The sequence below is a fragment of the Megalops cyprinoides genome, chromosome 4, assembly GCF_013368585.1.
Source record: "Megalops cyprinoides isolate fMegCyp1 chromosome 4, fMegCyp1.pri, whole genome shotgun sequence".
Taxonomy (NCBI): domain Eukaryota; kingdom Metazoa; phylum Chordata; class Actinopteri; order Elopiformes; family Megalopidae; genus Megalops; species Megalops cyprinoides.
The window spans coordinates 14,636,340-14,654,516 of NC_050586.1; the positions used below are offsets into that span (position 1 = coordinate 14,636,340).

Below are 18,177 nucleotides of genomic sequence, written 5' to 3' on the forward strand. Positions count from 1 at the left end.
GTGCAGAAGTACAGAGTCTGAAGTCCGATCAAAGTTTTTGTTAAATTATTTAATGTGACATTTCTATGTTCAACATCATTTTCATCTCTGTCACTCACGTGCGAGTGAGCGCCTTACTTGCGCCGAGGAGGTTTCCCGTTGACTAAGTATGCGATTGTGGCCCAGCACGAAATTGCCCCTTGTGGCGTGAATAGAGCCATACTGCACTGCATTCTGTTATGTGCTACTTTCACAGTTCTGATAACCTATCCTATACCTTGCTCGTGATCAGATTGCTGGAGCACTTACGCTGTTACAGAAGAATAAATAATTCCAAGACCACAGAACGGACAGAAAACTACAACTGTAGTCATGCAGCAGTTTCGCGATACTTTTGAAATCTCGCGTGAAGTGTACTGTTGTTTGAAAGATGGCGACAGAAGGCGAGGCAGATAGTGCGCCTTTGGTGGAAGCGGAGGCTGTAGAAAGGTGAGTAAAAAGTAGCTAATATGATACGCTTGACAGTTTAGATTCATTATCATTATTTTTCCCCATCACATTGCAGACCTGTGAAAAAAACGCAACGCTGGCCTTCCATCAACTTTTACCTCAAAGTGTAGCTCTCGCCACTGACTGCATTATGAATGAAAACAACATCCACTTCGCACCGTTTTGTCGTTGCATTGAATTTTTGGCTTCCTAGTTAGAAGTACATTGAGTACATTCAATTAATAGCTAGTGCTTCCTCCATAAATACTAAAGGCTATCTTGCTGTTGCACTTGTATGCATTTTACTTAGTGATACTAAATGTCCACCCATCCTGGTGCAAGGCTAGCTAGCTGCCTCTAGCTACGTGATATATTGCCCAGTGGTTAGCATGTTAGCTTGGTAGCTAGTGGTTAGCAAAATGTTCTTGTTACCTTTTAGCTTTGATGTAACTGCTACCTCAGCTGTCGTGGACAAAATATTGCTTTATCTACAAGTGACTTTGTGAGATAGTAATAGCCACTCAGTTAGCTACGACTAGTTGGCTAATATCATGTTCCTGTCGTTCCAGCGATGCTGCATTTGGAGACTTGACCACAAACATGGACGCAGAATCTTCAAATGGCAAAGAAGCTATGGTATTTATGTAGACAGTTAGAAGGCAATTATTGTTTTATGGTTTAATCAGTATTTAACTTGGTCAACGTGCCCACATATTTAGTTTTGCCATTTTAATTTTGATTTTTTTTTCGGCACAAATATGCACTGACAATAAGCGGAATATTAAATATAAAATAAAATGATTGACGGCAGAACCAGTATTTATGGAGGGCTCCCGTCATGAGAGACTCAGAGTGTTTTCCCACTGTTCAGGATACCGCCGGTGAAGGTTCGGAGGCGGCCGATGCGCAGACCGTTTCAGGAGATGAGGAGAACGGGCGGCAGCTGGGGGAGGTGGAGCTGCAGTGCGCGCTCTGTATGAAGTGGTTCACCGCGGACACATTTGGCATTGACACGTCGTACGTACCCCTGTGTGGCTTACTGTCCAAGGACAACTGGGGCGGAAGGGCCCTGTGTGTGTAAAACTAGCAGCTTGGAACGGTCCTTATTTGCTCAACTGCTGGCAATTACGTGGCCCAAAATGACGGACCTCTTTTTTTGCTTGTCTCTTGCAGAACTTGCCTCTCATTCATGACCAACTATGTGTTCCACTGCAATGTGTGTCATCATAGTGGCAACACCTACTTCCTGAGGAAACAAGCCAGTAAGTCCAAAAATACTCAGGCATCTACAACTGGACTTAGTGAGATGGACTTAATGTTAGATGTCTGTATTGTCTGTGAAAGAAGGCTATGCTCTTTGATTGTTCCCCTTAAATGAAGAAACCATATGTGATAAGTTGATTGGGACTTTAAGGTGCTGTAGATTTCTGAGCCCAAAGCTCTGTCGACCTTAGTGATGCTAACATAGAGTTGCTGCCCCTCTCGCCAGATCTGAAGGAGATGTGCCTCACTGCTCTGGCCAATCTCACATGGCGTTCGCGGACTCAGGACGAACACCCGAAGACCATGTTCTCCAAAGATAAGGTCAGCGTGTGTTGCTGAAGACAGTCCAGGCAACCTTACTGATACCATTTGTCCTTGTGTTTAATATGCTATATTTATGTAGGATTTCACAAGGGGTGCAACTGTTGCAAGCTGGCTGAACTCTATTCCTGTTCCTCTAATGTAGCTCTATGTGAATTTGATTTTGGGGAAAGATATGGGGATTGCATGCTTGTTTTGCGTTTCCAAATACATGTAATGCTGTAAGGTTTTTGTCTGCAGGCCTTTTAGATGATTTTTTTCCTGTTATTCCCCCTGCAGGACATTATACCATTCATCGACAAATATTGGGAATGCATGACGACCCGGCAGAGACCTGGGAAACTGACGTGGCCAAACAACATAGTAAAGACCATGGTGAGCCACTGTCCCCACGCCACCCAAGGGCTGATGCCTGTTACTGCTCTAGGAAGGCAAAGACCATGCCAAAAGGATGCTAGATAATGTCTGATCCTGTGTTTGATTTCAGAGTAAAGAGCGGGATGTTTTTCTGGTTAAAGAGCATCCTGACCCAGGGAGCAAAGATGCTGAAGAGGACTACCCTAAGTTTGGACTCCTTGACCAGGTAGTGCCTCAGTATTTTTATTGTCTCCTATTTTTTGTCCATAAAGTAAGGTGTTTGTGCTAATAACGCTCCTCACGTATATATGATTGATATCTTTTCCTTACATTTTGGCAGCCTTTTTTCTTCTGGGTCGTCCCTTGCACAGTCTACACACCCTCTGACACGATCCTTTCATAGTCCTTTGAAAGTTGATGCATATCTTGAAATGGTCATAGAGTTTGCTCAGGCCAGGTTTCACATTTTTAAATGGTATAATGTGTGATATTGTACTTTGAATTTCTGTGTTGAGAGACAGTATTCAGTCAAAATTATTTTGTGAAATCATTGTCCATTGACATTTTTATGACTGCCAATGCATCTTTCAAAGAGTTATAGCGTTTAAATACACAGGAAACAGGCACTCTCCCAGTATAACATTTTAAAAATGGTCTCGGTTTATAACTCCTCTCCTGCTGTGTATTGTCGTTTGCAGGATCTTGCCAACATTGGACCATCGTATGATAATCAAAAACAAACAACTTCTGTTACTACTGGGGGAGGACTGAATGGTAAGATTCAAACTACGTAAACATCTCAGGTCTGTACCTAGGAGCAACCAGCAAGCTGATCACTCTGTTCAGATGTATGGACAAACAGATGTATATTTTTGCAAGGTATTCACAATTGGACTGTGGATAAAACTGCTGTCTTGGTTGTAAGGAACTGCATATGTAGATTGAAATCAAAGTCAGATATAGTTACTTGTAATTGAAAACAAAGCACCCCTTGCAAGATTTGTAAAACAGTATCAACCATCGTGAGTACCCCACACATGCCATGCATTATCTGCAATGAAATAAGTATTATTGAATGAATATTAAGATTACTGTAGTTAGTTTATGTTTGATATCAATGCTTGAATATAGCTGTTTGCAACCCTAAACAGCTGTGCATTGTGTTCCAGGTGGATCAGCCTTCTCAGGTGAATATACAGTGTTTTAGCAGCTGGATTTAAAGCTGTTTTATGCTACTAAGTCGTTTTTGTCTTTTTTTTTTTTTTTTAATTTAGCGGTTGACTGTGATTTCATTTTGCTTGCTTTTCCTGGGCCTGGTCCCTCCCCTGAGCCTCCCAGTGCTCCCACTAATCCCGGCGTCTCTGTGTTTGCTGCCTTCTCTTGCTGCTACTGCACACACCCTTACTGAACGTCTCCAGCGACGTTCGGACCTTGCTGCATTTCACCCCAAACTGCCCCAGAAATCAAAATACAGGCATTTCCATTAGTGTAGTGGTATAAAGTTCACGGTGCAATATCTGTTCACCAGTGTAGCGTGAAACAGGGGAGGCAGAAATCTTACAGTAAATACCCCTGAACCTGTATTTGGTTGGTTTGCATTTTTGTCAGGTGTGTGAGTTTAGATAAGAATAACCCATCTACAGCCACAGTAGTTCTCATTTTGCTTGATTTCATGTGATTTGGTAGCATTAACTTTGTTTCACAATATATGCAATTCATTACAATAAATGATTTTCAGTTTCAGAAATAGGTTGGACATTGTTTTTTTGTAATGATGATTTTGTTAAATCTTTTTTTTTTTTTATCAAAAATGTCAATGTTTTGTTTAAAATATTGACAGTAATGGCACAAGCATTAGAAAGTCAATGCTACACTCAAGTAAAGAGAACTTAGATGCTGATGGGTGGACCTTACACAAAGCACACTTGTTGATCATGCAAAAGAACAGGTTCAGGACAACTAGCAGTTTATAGGTATTTCCTCTGTTTCAAGATCATTTCTGTCCAGTTTTGCCACTACCTCAGATTAATTCTAAAAATCTGTCAGATTTTTTTGTAGTGCAGTTTTCAGATTTTCACTTTGCAGGAAGCCACCCTGGTTTGTGTTTCATGTGAAGTTAAGGATAGTATTTGAGTATGTGTGTGCGCATTTTAATTGTCTCAGCAATTCTTTTTTGGGCCAGAATTTGGCAGTCTTGCGCCCTGACTGGCTCAGAGTGATTCTGTTTGTACTTAGGTAAAGCTTAAGTAAATGAGGAGGATGATCATTACATTTTGCAGTTTCTTTGAAAGGGTCAATGAATCTGTAGTGCAGTATTATACATCACAATTGACACATTACACTTGCAGTGTTAATTAATGTGTGCTGTGGATTTAGTTTAAAAGTCAAATCAAAACATTGATCTATAAATCAGACTGGCAAAGATGATGATTGCAGGTTCCCTAGGTCATGCTTTATTCCTGTCTGTGAGTTGTCATTTGTAATCCAGCATACACATGCAATCTGTGGAGAAATGCCAGATTCCTGCCCTTGTCTTTGACGGTGTCTGTCGCTGAGTTGTGTCCAATTCTTCACGCTCATAACTGCTGCTTTTTCCCTAGATCTGTCCTGTCAGCGGGGTTAACCAGGGTCTGTTGCATGCCGTTTTGTGATTGAAAAGCCTTTGGCAATACCTCAGTTTTTCCGTCTAGTGCCATACTGAAGGAAGCAAGGTTACGTTAGTCTAAAGTCAGTTTAAACGGCAAAATTGGAGTAAAAAAATTATTCAGATCCATTTACAAATCAATCAGTGGTCGCAGTAGATTTAGATACAGTTTTTATGAATATGCAGATATAATTTCTCTTTTGATTTGATCAGTTTCTTAGGAATTGTCACATGGCATCCATAGCATTTTGATTAATTGCTGTATCACATATATTGTGTATTTTATAGATATATATCATTACACATGGGGTCAGAAACATTGACTTAGTTCTTGAATTTGAATCAGTGATTAACATTTCACTGGTCTTTTTCAATTACCAAGTCCTAAAGACTTCTCCTCAGCAACCCAACAACCCTTGCTGAGCCAGCACTGGTGATTCTTGGGGTCAGATTACTGTTCTTTATGGGCAGTACACACAAGCACAAAAACAGGACTAAATCTGTGAGTTTGTCCGGGTTAGTTCAGGTCAAACCTCTGCTATGCTTGACACTCTACAGACAAGAGGTGTAGAGATAGCAAAGGAGGCATCATCTGCTAGAGGTCTTTTAAAATTAGCCGGAATAGAGGTGCATGTCACAGTATAATTTAAAACACGGGACATGCTGTTTGTGATAATACTCAGTAGTTATAAGTATCTCATTCATGGTTTCTTGTAGTGATTTTTGTAGTGCTGTGTATATGGTTTATATATGCTTCCTTCACTTCATGTTTGAAATGGGAATGCTGAAAGCACTGTCTACATATTGTATTTAGATGTATACTTCACAGAAGTGGAAATGGTCCTCATCTCACAACCCACTACTCTGATTGGCTCATTGATTAGGACCAGTGGCTGAATTTCTTAAGCGTGACAAAATCTATTGTATGTGGTGCTAGAAAGCTGTGTTGGATGTCCCAGTTTAATGATTTGCTAATGGGGCAAATCATCACTGGGACTAATATCTTAAAATTCACTGCAGCCAAACATGTAGCGAATATGTATTGTAATGCTTTAACACTGAATTTTGGGTGAATTTGTTTATTTCATGTTTTGTGGTACATGTGTGGGTGCCCTTGGCTGCCTATGTAACTTTTGGAATTAAAAAAAAAACAGCAGAAATGCCTTTACTTGTATAGCTAACAAATTAGAGTGTTATAATTATGGGCCTAGTGGAACAGCCTCTTGTATGTCTCAGTCCAGATGCTGGGCTGAGCTTTGGATGCTATGGATCCCAGAGATTACAAGATATCAGACATAGTCACAACATGCTGTACTTGAAATCATAAATTTTCATTCTATACAAGAAATGTAATTTGGCTCAGAATCCTTTCGGTGCTGCTCTTTCTCTGTTAAGTATCAAACGGCAGAACCCCCCCGCTCTCCTGCCTTTGTGCCACGTGCTGGCGCACCGTTGCTTTGGGTGTGTGTGTGCGCACCTGTGCTTTCAGTTTGGGTGCTGTGTGAGGATGCAGTGCTTGCAGTGTGGGACCTGTCAGAGTGACTCTGCCTCTGTGAAAGGTGCACTGGCCCCTGGCGGGACGGGAAAGGGCCGAGGAGCCAAGCGCAAGCAGCAAGACGGGGGCACGACGGGGACCGCCAAAAGAACCCGCAGGTAAGCCTGGGGATCCCCTCCCCCACTGCACTTGTGTTGGGGGGAAGGTGATTTATACCGTGCAGCCTGGTTTATCTGTGGTACGAAGGGTAAGAGATGATGGGAGGTTTGGTTGTGTGAATGTTTTAGATCTGTGGTATAATGGTAACAAATTTAAATGGCATTGCGCTAACACGGCAGTATGCTGTGCTTTTGTTTATAATTGATATATTGACATGTAAATAAAACTTTGTGTTTTGTTTACAGTTTCAATAGAGGCTTTGTCACGGTCACAGTCTTTGTATTATCTCGCGCTCCCCAGCGATCCGCTCTTCTCCGCTCAGCGGCTGCCCCCCCACGGCTACCCGCTGGAGCACCCCTTCAACAAGGACGGGTACCGTTACATCCTGGCAGAGCCGGACCCCCACGCGCCGGACCCAGAGAAGCTGGAGCTGGACTGCTGGGCGGGGAAGCCCATCCCTGGGGACCTGTACCGGGCCTGCCTGTACGAGCGGGTGCTGCTCGCCCTGCATGACAGAGGTGAGCGCTGTTCCCCCCTGCATGTCCACGCGGGGGCAGAGGAGGCCATACAGGAAGAGCTGCCAGTGCTGTGATATGTGAAATGCGTTCGCATTTAATAAATAGAAATGAGGAGCAGCATTTCCATCTGTTACCATGTAATTGAGTCTAGCTGGCTTGTAAAAGGCACTAAATGTTTTCCAGTGTCTCAGGCTGTTGTTTACATTTGGTGTGCGTTTGGTGTGCAGCGCCCCAGCTGAAGATCTCGGACGATCGCCTGACGGTGACAGGGGAGAAAGGCTACTCCATGGTCCGAGCCTCCCACGGAGTGAGAAAGGGGGCCTGGTATTTCGAGGTGTCCATCGACGAGATGCCCCCGGATACGGCCGCTCGACTGGGCTGGTCTCAACCTCTAGGTCAGCAACTTCAAACACTCTGCCCCACCCTGAGTCCCACGTCATGGCCAGAGCCAAACAACGTCAGCGACACCAAGTGCTCAAAGGAAAAATATGATCCCAGAGGAAAAATTTTTGTATTTTTAAGGCCAGTTTTGTTTTGGGAAAAGAACATTTCATGCAGTTCATGCGAAGTCCCAGTGTGTAGCAGTTGGAGGGCTTCCAGTCCTTTCCCCCCACACTGCCCTCGCTCTTTGTAGGAAGAGGCACTGAGTGATGTCAGTGTTACACAGTCAATTATTTTTCATATGGGGCCTAAAATTATACTTTTGTGAGAACACTCTCTCTGTGAGATGTGTCGGAGCTGAGAGGTGACAGTGAAGATTTCCATGGCCGCTGTAATCGGGTGCGTCCGTGGGGTTGCGAGGAAGGTGAAGTCTGGGTCTAGGTTGGAGCAGGTTGCCTCAGCAGGGTTCAGGGGAGGTGAGACGTGACGTGACTTCAGCCATGACTCTGACTCATTCTGCTTGTATTCATTTCACTGGACCCCAGAGGGGAGAGAAGGAACGCGGCTATGGCTTTTATTAGGCCTTCATTTCATATTCCAAACCAGACTTCACCCAGAATTCTGCCGTTGCTTTTCCTGTTCTAACAAGGCAGAAAGCATTGTCATTTTCACCTGGAAAATGATTTCTGCCAGCTGGCTTGTAAACCAGCCATTGGAAAATAGTGTGTGAAACCAGTCCTCTCAGAAAACAGCTGGTGTAAAGATACAGTTATATAACTAGTAACTAGTATCCATGTCTTGTGTGCATTACAGGAACGAATACAGTTATATCAAAAATGTGAGGTAATGACACTAAATGGTATCTTATCAGGAAGGGGGATGGTACTTCTACATGCTTCCAGTCCGGTGTTCTGTGCTTTACTGGGGAGACATTAGAGCTGACACAGCTTTTTTTCATGGACAGGTAACCTGCAAGCCCCGCTGGGCTATGACAAATTCAGCTACTCTTGGCGCAGTAAGAAGGGGACCCGCTTCCACCAGTCCATAGGGAAGCACTACTCCGATGGCTACGGGCAAGGAGACATCTTGGGCTTCTTCATCGAGCTTCCAGACAACACAGAGACTGCCAAGGCACTGCCTGACACCTACAAAGACAAGGTACAGCACTAAGGCTTTGGGTAGGAATGTCTCTAAACCCATGTACGAAGTGTCCTAAGCACATTGTTCCACTTATTCATGCACCACCTCTTTTCAGTATGGGACCTGTGTAGGTTAAGATTGCATGAAATAATGTTTAACCTTGAGATTGACTAGAAGAAAGAATTCAGGCTGGCTGGCATTTAATACCATTCATTAAAAATGTTTAGTATATCCCTTCCAAGTGTTCCCCATTGGAATTGTCTCATTCAATAAGAAAGGTATCATCGCAAATAGGGCTCTCTTACAGATAGTGCAGCAAGTGCATTTGGAGCAGTTTTTGGACACAATATCAGCTACAAAGTGATCCATTAATTTGTTTTGTGTGTTTGAATGTGTGTTCTGAGCTTAATGACATTTTTGGCTTTCACAGCTTACAGTATATAACAGATGTCATCCATGTTGCCAAGTTGTTGAGAAAGATTTAAAAAATAACTGAAAATCTATTGGTGCTTCATGAAGCAGATACATATTTGAACCATTTTGGTTAAGTTAATGCAGTTGCTGTGTATTACATTGAATGTAAGGCACAGTGCTCTTAAGAGCAGTCCACTCTGCTAAATCTGGGAAAAGGTGGGAAAACAATGACAATATGTGACTTCCTGGGCAGTAGTTAATTTCAACAGGGACGTGAAACCTTTCTCCTACTTTGGTGGTATTTTAATTAAATATATGCAAAGGTAGGATTTATGATTTTATAATTTTTTTGGTGTGGAAGCAATTATGCCTCCATGTGTTTGCTCAAAGTACTGCTAAGTTACATATATCAGCTCATTATAATCAAATACAACGGCTAGCTACTGCACAGTTTAGTCTAACCGTAGCTTGAAGATATTTCAAAGAAACAGTGTGTAGATTGATTTAAATACTCTTCATACAATAGTTACCGCTAAGCTTATTTGCTACAAGAATTCATTTTGACATCCATTCATTTGTAGAACAGATGATAAATGTCTTTTCCTTGATCATTGTTTTTGCAAATTTAGTAGCTGATTTCTCTGACACGTTCATAACATTGTTGTTACATACTTTTTAAGACAGTGTGGTTTTTGTGCCAAGGGCTGTGAAACATCTTTGAATACGTTTCCTGTTAAAGCGAGATTCTCTTACTGTGAGCAGTGGACATATTTTTGTCATTACTGCAAATATGTGCTGTCAGCTCTTTGTGTGTCTCAGGGTCCTCTGTGTTTTTTTTCCCCTCTTCACTCTTTAGTTGTCCAGTTGAATTCATTATCTGTATAAGAATTCATCTCAAGCACCGCTTGCATATAGTTGCGGTCATTGTGTCATTGTCATGCCATTCAGTAGTGTGACGAGCAGTTGATTTAACATGCTTCCTCTTGATGATTTTTTTTTCCTGACAGGCACTGATTAAGTTCAAAAGCTACCTGTATTTTGAAGAGAAGGACTATGTTGACAAGGCAGAGAAGAGCCTTAAAGCTGTGAGCCCCAGCAGAGTGAGTATTTACCACTGGCAAGTGCCTTATTCCCCAGCAACGCACAGCACCTGTGTCTCTCAAGACTGAAGAATCCACCTGTCCACCTTAACATTTACAATCCACAATCATACCTATTGAAATCTGGACATCTGAATGCAGCAGTAAGTGTTCATAAATGTGAGACGGTGAAACAGGATGAGCAGATTGGAGATGTGAAGCTTAGTAACTGACCTTTACTACTGCAGCTAGGGTTTTGAAATAATGGGCAAAGTACCTGCAAAAAGTCAAAGCGACGCATTGCTGTTAAGTTCCTTTAACCTGTCTCTCTGAATTTCTTTTTTCTCAGATGATATTTTATAAGAACGGTGTGAACCAGGGTGTGGCCTTTGAGAAGCTGTTTGAAGGAATGTACTTCCCAGCCATCTCCCTCTACAGAAGCTGCACAGTGAGTCTCCTGCACAGCCAGCCTGGTGTTCTTGCTCCTCTGTGGAAGACCAATGACGGGGGTTCAGGCACAGGGTGGCCGAGATCTCAGAAATCCCATCATGCAGTAGGCTTGCCTGTTCCTGATGACTGGTGATTGGCGCACTGAAGTGGTTTTGCGGTGCTTCTGTAGCAATCCTATAGCTGTGCGGCTGCTGATGTCAGCTGAGGCCTGCTATTCTTGGTTGCCACCAATATTTCAGCCTTTGAGGCCAGCTCTCAGGTTCAGTGTATATTTAAAAAAAAAAAAAAAAAAAAAAGAAAGAAAAGGGCAGCACGCCTTTAATGTGAGCATACGAGACCTCCCTGACCGTGTTGCCTGTAGAGGACATTGACATCATTGTGGTTAAGCATGGGTGGTAGAGGATGACATGCTGGTCTGGGGTCCTCCAGCAGTAGGGCCAGCCACTCTGTGCTACAGGGGAAGAAGCTGATTATTAAATAAATTTTAACCAAGCCTTCCTTGTGCCACCGGGATGGGAAAAGCATCTGGTTGAATGCAGATGAAAGGAATGTTCTGTGGACGTCAGTTGCATAGTTCCGAGATGTAGTTTTCAAAAATAGAAAGCGTTCCTCTCAGCTCGCATTTTGTGTTGAAAAGCATGTGAACTTAATTACCTTAAAATAAATAGATTGTTTAGCAGTCTCCAAATGCATATTGCCTGTGAACTGAAAGTGTCACAATATACATGCACAGTACACAGATCTAAACTCTGCCTCTGTTTTAGGTGTCTGTAAACTTTGGACCACATTTCAAATACCCTCCAAAAGATGTCAAATACCAACCAGTGAGTTCTTTTCTCTTACAGGACATTTTTGTCTTTTTTTTTCTGACCTTCTGTTCATAGCTGTTGATATTAAAAAGCATACTTTCTATAATTACATTTTAAAATTAGTGTTCAGCAATGTGCTTTTTCCTTCTGCTCCTCATAACTTTGCTGTTATTACTTCAGTTATTATAACAAGCTGTTTTGTCTATCTAAAGTGCCCCAGGAGTACATGCACATTTGTATTACTGATGCACTTGGAGATGTGACCTATGTATTCTTTCTTTTTGTCATTTCTCAGATGAGTGACATGGGCTGGGGAGCAGTGATTGAACACACGCTAGCAGACATGCTGTACCACGTGGAGACCGAGGTGGACGGTCGTCGTAGCCCCCCTTGGGAAGGTTAACCCCCCCCCCCCCACCACCACCACCACCAACATCACCATAACCCCTCCTGACCCAGGATCAGAAAGATACTCTCCTCATACCAAACACTCATACATGTGAATATGTAACTGAATTGCGGGCTGTGTGTGAACTCAGGTGCAATGGTCTAGATCAAGGTGAATCAGATACTTCAGATCACCAGGGGTTGGCTACCATACATCAGATGGCTTAAAGTAGATTACTTGACTTTCCCCATACTATAACTCTGCTTGGAACAACATCAGGAACATTTGTCCACCTTGTGTTAATGGTTCACATCACCCTATTAGCCTAAGTGTATCAACAAACTGTAAACTCAGTAAGCCTTTTATGCAGTGCATACATTTTAAGTTAAATAGGAATGTGAGCAAAGCAGATGTTCAGATAAACAAGCCATTGCATTTTATACCCAAGCCACATCACTTCAGATGGAAAAAAAAATGAATTTTGCATTTGGCCTGTGCACATCTGAACCAGTCACAATGTTTGGAACAAAAAAACATAATGCATCATAGGAAAATATTATGTGCATAACTAGCCATATGCGAGGCCCCATTTTTTTTTTTTTTTTTGTTTTTTCTTTTACTTCTGAACTTGGCATGTGTGATTCTGACAGGGGGCAATTGTCAAAGAGCTGCAGAGTTCCTTTCACTTATGCGAATTGCCAAACACCTGCTCGCCCTGGCAAACAGCAGCCCGTCAGTTCTGCACAGGAAGGCATTTGATATTTTTATTTTCTAAACAAAGGAAAAGTGAAGAATTTGGCGGGCACAAGGCCTCCCTCATATTCAAGACAACAGATGTTTCCACAGCGGTTTTAAACAGTCATAAGCAGACATTTGTGCTGTATGCTGGCTTAGAATGGTTTCACGTCTTTTGCGTCTGTTTCGAGTTCACAAGCCTTGTTTTTAAGTTAAATATGACAGGTTGTCAGGTTTTTTTAATCATTATTTTGTATTGAAACTGGTTTTAAATAAAAACATAAATGATGCATATGGCTTTTGTGAGATTTTGCAAGTTGGAGAACTTATTACTTTATAAGTGCTTAGACTTATGGCAGTCAGTCTGCAGCGTGTTGTTTATTTATTCAAAGTTGTGCTAATTCTTTTTTTTTTTTTTTAAGCAAATTACAGACGAGTTCCTTTTATTCATAAAGAAATCTGTTCGAATAGGTATGTAGAGCCTAGAGTATCCACATTAACGCTCTGTCTTTATGGCACATATAAGTGACAAGCTTTCTCACATGGCTGATTCAGCCATGATTACATTGCATCATTGTCATTTAGCAGATGCTCTTATCCAGTGCAACTTTCATTGGTTTTACATTAAATGTTATCCATTTATACAACTGGATATTTACTGAGACAATTCTGGGTTAAGTACCTTGCCCAATGGTACAGCAGCAGTGCCTCAGCAGGAAATTGAACCAGCAACCTTTTGGTTACAAGTCCTGCTCCTTAACCACTATGCCTCACTGCCTCCCCCGACTCAAATTAAACATACAGATCTGCCTGCTCTTTGTGGATGGCATGTATGCAGTCTCCTTATAGTGAGTCATGTATTCAAATGATAAATAACAAACAGCTGTTTGCATTAGCTTGTGATGCACTTTTATATGTGGGTGTGCCATATTGGATGACTGTGACTTTTTTATATAGTGGAGTTGGTCAGGGATGTGGAAGGGGTTGAACATAAATATGGTAAAATATATTTGTTGGGTAATTTACATGTTGAGCATAGATGTTGGATGGATTATATATACATTTAAGTTGTCTGTTAGAAGATTTATCTATATTTTAATTGGATGTAATGTTGAGAATACAGTAGGTAGTATGCAGTATTCATGACAATGTATGTTCGACAGATTTTGCTGTTATGATTTATTAGCTGAGCCAGGGTGATTTACATGGGTGTTTGTTTACAATAAATACAGGCAATAAAATTACAAAGTGCAGTTTCTACATAGAAGAATCATAAGAAATACAACATGGTTGCCAATCCTCAAGCAGGTCGAAGTTGTGTTTGGTGAGGCAAACGTACAACAAGCGAAGCACGAGTGGTAACACCAGTTTGAGCATGGTGCAGTCTGCGGGTGGGGAATGGCACATGATCCAGGTTAGAGGAAAACTGCAGCTGTGAGTTCTTCATTTGGAGGGGTGCAGTCGCTGCAATCCAGCTCCTGAGTGCTGTTCGCTGTACTTGTGAACAGGTAAGTGCGTGCCTTGATGTGGACGCCGGGCAGAGCTGTTGCCAGTGTGCACGTGCCTCACCGGGGCGGGGTGGTTTTTGGGGTGGGGTGGGGGGGGATTGGGCGGAATTGCAGGAGAACAGGGTGCATCAGCAGGCCTGCACTGCCACCACACTGCTGCTGCCCATCCTGTGTCTCAGGTGCTGCGCAAAATCCACCTGGGTCTGGGAGAGTACTTTGTTGATTATAGACTTCGGGATCCACCCCTGAGAGGTCAAGAAGAACAGGAGGAAAACGCACAGTTGTAAGTTCAGAGAAACTGGGAAGAATAAATTATGGGAACTGTTGATGGACCACATAATAGTATGGATAAACAAATCTCACGGTCTATCTCACGTCATCCCATTTACATGTTTACACTGATGGCTGTAGCTGGGTAGTCATTTTTTATTGTTTCCATAATCTTGCAGTCAACCCAAGAATTTCTTATCTGAAGCAGACCAAAGTTTAAACGTATTCCATTTTGATCCTAAATCACAGAAGCAATGTGCCTGGTCCACATCCTTGTTAGGTAGGACCAAACTCGAACCATCCCGCTGCAAACGCAAGCAGTATATTGTAATGGTCTGGCATGCAGAAAGTCAAAGCCTTCTTACCTTCAGATCTATACTGAGCAGCCATGTAAACTTAGTTTTATTGGGGTCTTCGGTACTGGGTCTCATAACAATGCATGTTGGCCCGTTCTCTGCGCTGTAGTGGGAAAGAAAACGGTGATGGGTGTTGTTGCATGTAGAACATATGGAAACAGGCAAAGCACCAAAACATTTCAGGGAGGGAAGGATGTTGCTGTTGTTGAACTGTGAACATACATTTGAAGTATCAGTGATGGGCAATTTTGTTCAATGCTGTTTATTTCCAGTTAACATGAATATAATTGCACTATGGCTGTTGTGCAGACATGGATATTATTGATATTGTGGCATGGGCAGCAGGGTGGTTGGTGTAGTGGTAAGGAACAGGGCACGTTACCTAAAGGCTGCTGCTTCAGTTCCACAGTAGAGCACTGCTATGATACCCTTGGGCAAGGCATTTAACCTGAACTGCGAAGCTTATGGATGGACACAAGTAAAAGTTGTAACCTGTGTAAATTGCTCAGTTTGTCCAATCTGTGTGACCCAAGGAGGTAGGCGTACATTTTCTTTTGCAAATACTGTATTATTTACTTATGTCATAGTTCAGTGTGTGAATGGATAAATAATTAGCGCTAATATTTGATGGTAATAGTCACGATGGACACAATGATACATGGTAAATGGCCTACCGGACGACGCCCTTCTGTTCTGGCATGCCTGGGTAGTGTGTGGACATTCCTGCCAGGAAGCAGGTGGAGCCCCTGCGCTTAGCACAGCGCACACTCACAAAGTCCCGCGGCCCAACCACGTTCCCCGGGGTCTCCGCCGCCATCTCGTGGGTGACCATGGTGTCCTGGCCGATCTTCTGGAGAATCTTGGGTTGTAGCCGACAGGTTGTAGGCCATAAAGGAAATGTTTCACTGCTGCCATTGCAGGCCTTTAACACTTAGGGAGTGGTTATTATGCAAACAAGTAATTGTACCAAAGAAGAAAGACTGGGAAAACCAGATCCAATGATACAAAGGGGGTTTTCTGTGAAAGGAGTCAGACAAACTGAGTTCTTTCAAAATATTGCAACATATCTCATCCTAAACCAGCCAGTCTTGCGGTAAGACATCTCAACAGCGTACATGTGATAAATGAACATATTTTACATGGTGTGTACTGCTGATTTTTTCCTTATGAAAACAGTATTTACAGCACTGCCCACTCAATTTTTAGTCACATTAGGTAGGGAAATTGGGCCACAGAGCTTTTCTGATCTATGTGTGAAATTTCACTTAGCAATGTTGCTCAAATTACCGTATCCACAAGGTAAAACACAAAGATCAGTCTTTCTGTCACCACCATGACTGGTATGACTGCTTCTCTTACCTTCACTTGCTTCACGTTGGGGTTCCACTCGCCCATTTGTTCCATGTTGTCCACCAGTTCTCCATACAGATTGTCAGGTGGCTGGTCTAGCAACACCTCAAGCTTGAACACCTTCCCAATGTCCGGCAGCACTTTGCTCAGGACCTTGTCTCCATTTGCCTGCAGTTGCAAGTGCAAGATCCCAAGGTATGAAGCAAAAACAGAACAGGAGCGGGGCAGAGGGATCCTGAGTGGGGAAGTCAGATTGTTTTGAATTTCTCAGGTCAATACATTTGAAACGCCTCTAATTGTGCATCATGCGTAAATTGAAATTAGAGAACAAATGCCATTGTTATACATCTGGGCTATACTGATCCAGTGAGAGGTTACCTTTCGCCCTCAGATACATTCAGATCCCACCCAAGGTACTCACTGCCACGATCTCTGTCTGCCAGCCATCCTGGTCACTGAGGATGCTGATGGACTTCTGCAGGGCCTCCTCCCCTTGCTTGATGTAGGACATGTCCATTTCACTGTAGGGCTTTTCCTCAATCCTACTGCCTGCACCAGCAAACAATCACAGTCGACTGTGAATTTCTTTTATGAAGCTCATTTAGCTCCTGAGAGCCAGGCGTCATGACCGCATTAGATATGGTGAGAGCCTTTGATAGAATAACAATTGTCTGATATAACGAAGGAGTGTGTATGTTGTTAAATGTGCAGTCAGGCTTTCAGAGTGTTTCTTTTTGACTGCAGTCACCGAGTAGGATACCTTAATTAAGCTCATTCAGTCACCTTACTTCAGTCTTCATCAGTGGAAGCTTGTGGTAAAGGGACTGTCCCCGTCTAACTGTATGCTGTCTGAAAGGTGTCTGACCTGCTGCTGGGAGGGCAATGTGTGAGAGGCGTGTGGGGCCTTACTGAGCAGAGAGCTCCTCCTGCGGACCTGGCTGATCCAGCTGCTGGGACCCGGGCCTGACAGCCTGCTGAGCTCGTGCTTAATCGCAACCATGGCCGTCTTCCTCAGTCCTGCACAGAGACAAAGAACAGAGAATTACAACAGAAATTTGTTCTGTCCCTATTACTATGTTATTACATCAGTATGTAAGGATAGGGATTTTGGCAATCAATGTAAATATTTGTGTAGGTTTTGTAACTCAAAATGGCAACAAAAGAGTGAGTGTATATCATGTTGAATTTCCCCACCTATTACTTAGAATATATTTCCCATACTTATCAAGTTACCAACATGTTCTCTATTTTTTATGTTCTAACCCTTCCTCATACACAGTATTTTTTATGTTCTAACCCTTCCTCATACACAGTATTTCTCTAGGACACATTTACTGTACAATTACACTGTAAAGCAACAGATCTGAATCTTTGCAGAGGGCTGCTACTTACCTGTCATATTCCTTGTGTGGCGGTAGGAGATACCGGCGCACAGTTTGAAAGTCGCAGGCAGCATGCTGTTGTATGTCACTGAATGGAGGGAAAACTGCAGGCGTGCTGAAGGCGAGTAGTAGAGGTTCTGTGGGAGTTGCCAGACGTCGGCCTCTATATAACCAGACTGCAAGGCCGCGGTGCTGTCAGATAAAGCCACACATCATTCAACTGTAATGCCAACCCTGGAGGCCAAGGATGCAATACGTACACAGTGAGCTTGTCTGCGGCTTCCATAAACACTCTGTTTCCGATAACGTCTAGTGCTCGCTACACTTCCCTCGCGCGGAGACAGAACGCACATGGGCACGTTGGCACACCGGTAAACAGACCTTACACCAGTAAATGTGAGAGGGAGCTCTCCCTGTCTCAAGGTAAGAGCCACAGAAACTAGAACACTCGCACCACATAGACACCATCACATCCGTTCAGAGGTTCTTATCTTCCCAAGTGCTGTCTTCAAAGGTTACAGTTTGTTTGTGTCATGAGTGATGAGCCAATGGTGAGGGTAGGACTGAATCCATTGAGAAATGAAGAATTTGCAGTACAGTAAATTCCCTCCACTATATTTGGATGTTCAGCTACTTGAGTGGCCAGCAAGGTTGTGTACAAATTGTTGACAGATTAGGTACATTGATAAG

At 42.9% G+C, this 18,177-nt stretch overlaps 2 protein-coding genes across 4 annotated transcripts; one reads left to right on the forward strand and one right to left on the reverse strand.

The window, feature by feature from the left end:
• Positions 1 to 392: 392 nt before the first annotated feature.
• Positions 393 to 11,926, forward strand: ash2l (ash2 like, histone lysine methyltransferase complex subunit). Of its 3 annotated transcripts, none has more exons than XM_036526581.1 (17): positions 393 to 468; positions 1,038 to 1,104; positions 1,340 to 1,485; positions 1,642 to 1,730; positions 1,958 to 2,052; positions 2,332 to 2,427; positions 2,540 to 2,635; positions 3,108 to 3,183; positions 3,561 to 3,596; positions 6,613 to 6,706; positions 7,008 to 7,225; positions 7,453 to 7,620; positions 8,571 to 8,764; positions 10,168 to 10,260; positions 10,589 to 10,687; positions 11,454 to 11,513; positions 11,794 to 11,926. In XM_036526581.1, the coding sequence occupies exons 1-17, from the start codon at positions 410 to 412 to the stop codon at positions 11,899 to 11,901; spliced, it is 1,794 nt and encodes a 597-aa protein (XP_036382474.1). In that variant the 5' UTR covers positions 393 to 409; the 3' UTR covers positions 11,902 to 11,926. The 3 variants fall into 3 exon arrangements, with proteins under 3 accessions (XP_036382474.1, XP_036382475.1, XP_036382476.1); XM_036526582.1 differs by having other exon boundaries at positions 3,579 to 3,596; XM_036526583.1 differs by lacking the exon at positions 3,561 to 3,596.
• Positions 11,927 to 12,333: 407 nt separating this feature from the next.
• Positions 12,334 to 17,565, reverse strand: star (steroidogenic acute regulatory protein). The gene is made up of 8 exons (XM_036526584.1): positions 17,498 to 17,565; positions 17,015 to 17,122; positions 16,527 to 16,654; positions 16,115 to 16,273; positions 15,430 to 15,614; positions 14,765 to 14,858; positions 14,293 to 14,374; positions 12,334 to 12,529 (listed from the first exon to the last, which is right to left on the reverse strand). The coding sequence occupies exons 1-8, from the start codon at positions 17,559 to 17,561 to the stop codon at positions 12,345 to 12,347; spliced, it is 1,005 nt and encodes a 334-aa protein (XP_036382477.1). The 5' UTR covers positions 17,562 to 17,565; the 3' UTR covers positions 12,334 to 12,344.
• Between the last annotated feature and the right edge of the window lie 612 nt (positions 17,566 to 18,177).

Bases quoted from the DNA above. Each gene is read 5' to 3' on its own strand.
- ash2l (XM_036526581.1), top strand. From the start codon at position 410: ATGGCGACAGAAGGCGAGGCAGATAGTGCGCCTTTGGTGGAAGCGGAG. The intron at 1,105-1,339 runs GTATTTATGTAG...CCCACTGTTCAG, and splicing joins CAAATGGCAAAGAAGCTATG to GATACCGCCGGTGAAGGTTC. The intron at 1,486-1,641 runs GTACGTACCCCT...TGTCTCTTGCAG, and splicing joins ACATTTGGCATTGACACGTC to AACTTGCCTCTCATTCATGA.
- star (XM_036526584.1), bottom strand. From the start codon at position 17,561: ATGCTGCCTGCGACTTTCAAACTGTGCGCCGGTATCTCCTACCGCCAC. The intron at 15,615-16,114 runs GTAAGAGAAGCA...CTACAACCCAAG, and splicing joins CCAACGTGAAGCAAGTGAAG to ATTCTCCAGAAGATCGGCCA. The intron at 14,375-14,764 runs GTAAGAAGGCTT...TTGACCTCTCAG, and splicing joins TGCTCAGTATAGATCTGAAG to GGGTGGATCCCGAAGTCTAT.